This window comes from Tilletiopsis washingtonensis, assembly GCF_003144115.1.
Source record: "Tilletiopsis washingtonensis strain MCA 4186 unplaced genomic scaffold FA09scaffold_7, whole genome shotgun sequence".
Lineage (NCBI taxonomy): Eukaryota > Fungi > Basidiomycota > Exobasidiomycetes > Entylomatales > Tilletiopsis > Tilletiopsis washingtonensis.
Window position 1 is genome coordinate 92,905 of NW_020312004.1, and position 1,482 is coordinate 94,386.

A 1,482-nucleotide genomic window follows, 5' to 3' on the forward strand; every position below is an offset into this window, starting at 1 on the left:
CCCCCCCCCTCTCGCAATGGCATTGTGGCATCTTCCCGGCCCCCCCGCGCGCGCGGCGCTCTACAACAAGCCGAGTTGCCTGCCACCCTTCTTGGGGGGCACAAGTAACCAAACTCACCCGTCAGGCCCTGCAGCAGTGCCGTCGCAGCGTCCCTCGTCTCTAGGCCCTCCGGCAGTTTCACCACCTTGCTGCGCGGCGCAACGACATACTCTGCGAAGCTGCCGCCGACATACGCCGCCACTTTGTCGCCGAGCTTGAGGGTACCATCGCTTGCCTCCCCTTCGCCCAGCGCTACCACGCGTCCGGCGCTCTCCTGCCCCAACGTCAAGGGGAGCGGGAGCGCGTAGAGACCACTGCGCTGGTACGTGTCGATGAAGTTGACGCCTGCCCACTCGCACTTCAGCAGCACCTCGTCTGCCTGCGGCACAGGCACGGGCAGAGAACGCTGCTCGAGCACGCTGAGATCGCCCGTGCGCGAAATGCCGATGGCGCGCATGGAGGCGGGCAGAGAGGACATGAAGCGCGTGCGGGTGCGGAGGAGGAGGGGAAGGGAGAGGGGAGAGAGGAGAGGCATGCGGCCTGGGACGGTGCAGCGCGCGGTGGTGGTGGAAGAAAGGGCAAGCCAGCTGCGCCCAAGTTGCCAGTCGAGCTGAGGCAAAGCCAGGCATTCAAAGTGGCCAGTGCACAGCGCGCGCCGCTCGGAGTGCGGGGTGGAGGCGGCAGATGCGCGAGCGACTCCGAGTATCGTCGCGCCGCATCGGCCCAGCTTGTGTGCGATGATAGGAGCGCCCGTGCGCCCACAGCGTCGCCTCATCTCCACCTGCAGCGTTGCCTCATCTCCATGTCCGGCAAGGGCGCGCGCGAGGCCGTCTTCCCCACGCGCATGACGCTCAACGTGACGAAGCAGCGTCTGAAGGGTGCACAAACGGGGCATTCGCTGCTGAAGCGCAAGGCCGACGCCCTCACCAAGCGCTTCCGCACCATCACGCACAAGATCGACGCCGCCAAGCGCAAGATGGGCCGCGTCATGCAGCTCGCCGCCTTCAGTCTCGCAGAGGTGCAGTACGCCACTGGAGATGTCGGATTCGTGATTCGGGAGAGCGTCAAGAACGCAAGCTTTAAGGTGCACGCCAGGCAGGAAAACGTCTCCGGCGTCTTCCTCCCTGCCTTTGAGGCCGTCACCGCGGAGAAGGGCACGGGACAGGGTGAGTGGTGGCAGCGCAGAGAGGTGCGGGCCGCTGAGGAGATGAGCGTTGGAATGAGACGCCGGTGGGGGAGCGGGCAGAGGTCGAATGGTGCGACGGGCCCCGCTAGCGAGCGAGCGAGAGAGAGAGGAGTACAATCGACGAAAAGCAGTTTGCAAGCACACACCCCTCTCTGCGCTTGCCCCTTTTCACGCGTGGTGGTGGTGGTGGTGGTGGTGGCAGGGCAAGCCCAGGCCGTAGAGGCCGTAGTAGGGCACCTTTGGAAACCAGTTGGCG

The 1,482-nt window shown here is 65.6% G+C and overlaps 2 protein-coding genes across 2 annotated transcripts in view; one reads left to right on the top strand and one right to left on the bottom strand.

Moving 5' to 3' along the window:
* FA09DRAFT_306467 (GroES-like protein) overlaps positions 1-515 on the bottom strand; it is a 2,066-nt gene extending 1,551 nt beyond the window's left edge. Inside the window, exon 1 of the mRNA XM_025740532.1 lies at positions 87-515. Coding sequence (XP_025599270.1) covers positions 87-497 — 411 coding nt within the window. The 5' untranslated portion in view covers positions 498-515. The remainder of the gene's footprint in view (positions 1-86) is intronic.
* A 327-nt stretch (positions 516-842) lies between these two features.
* FA09DRAFT_316978 (V-type ATPase) overlaps positions 843-1,482 on the top strand; it is a gene marked incomplete at both ends in the record, with an annotated part of 2,424 nt that continues 1,784 nt past the window's right edge. The window contains one exon of the mRNA XM_025740864.1: positions 843-1,403. Coding sequence (XP_025599271.1) covers positions 843-1,403 — 561 coding nt within the window. The remainder of the gene's footprint in view (positions 1,404-1,482) is intronic.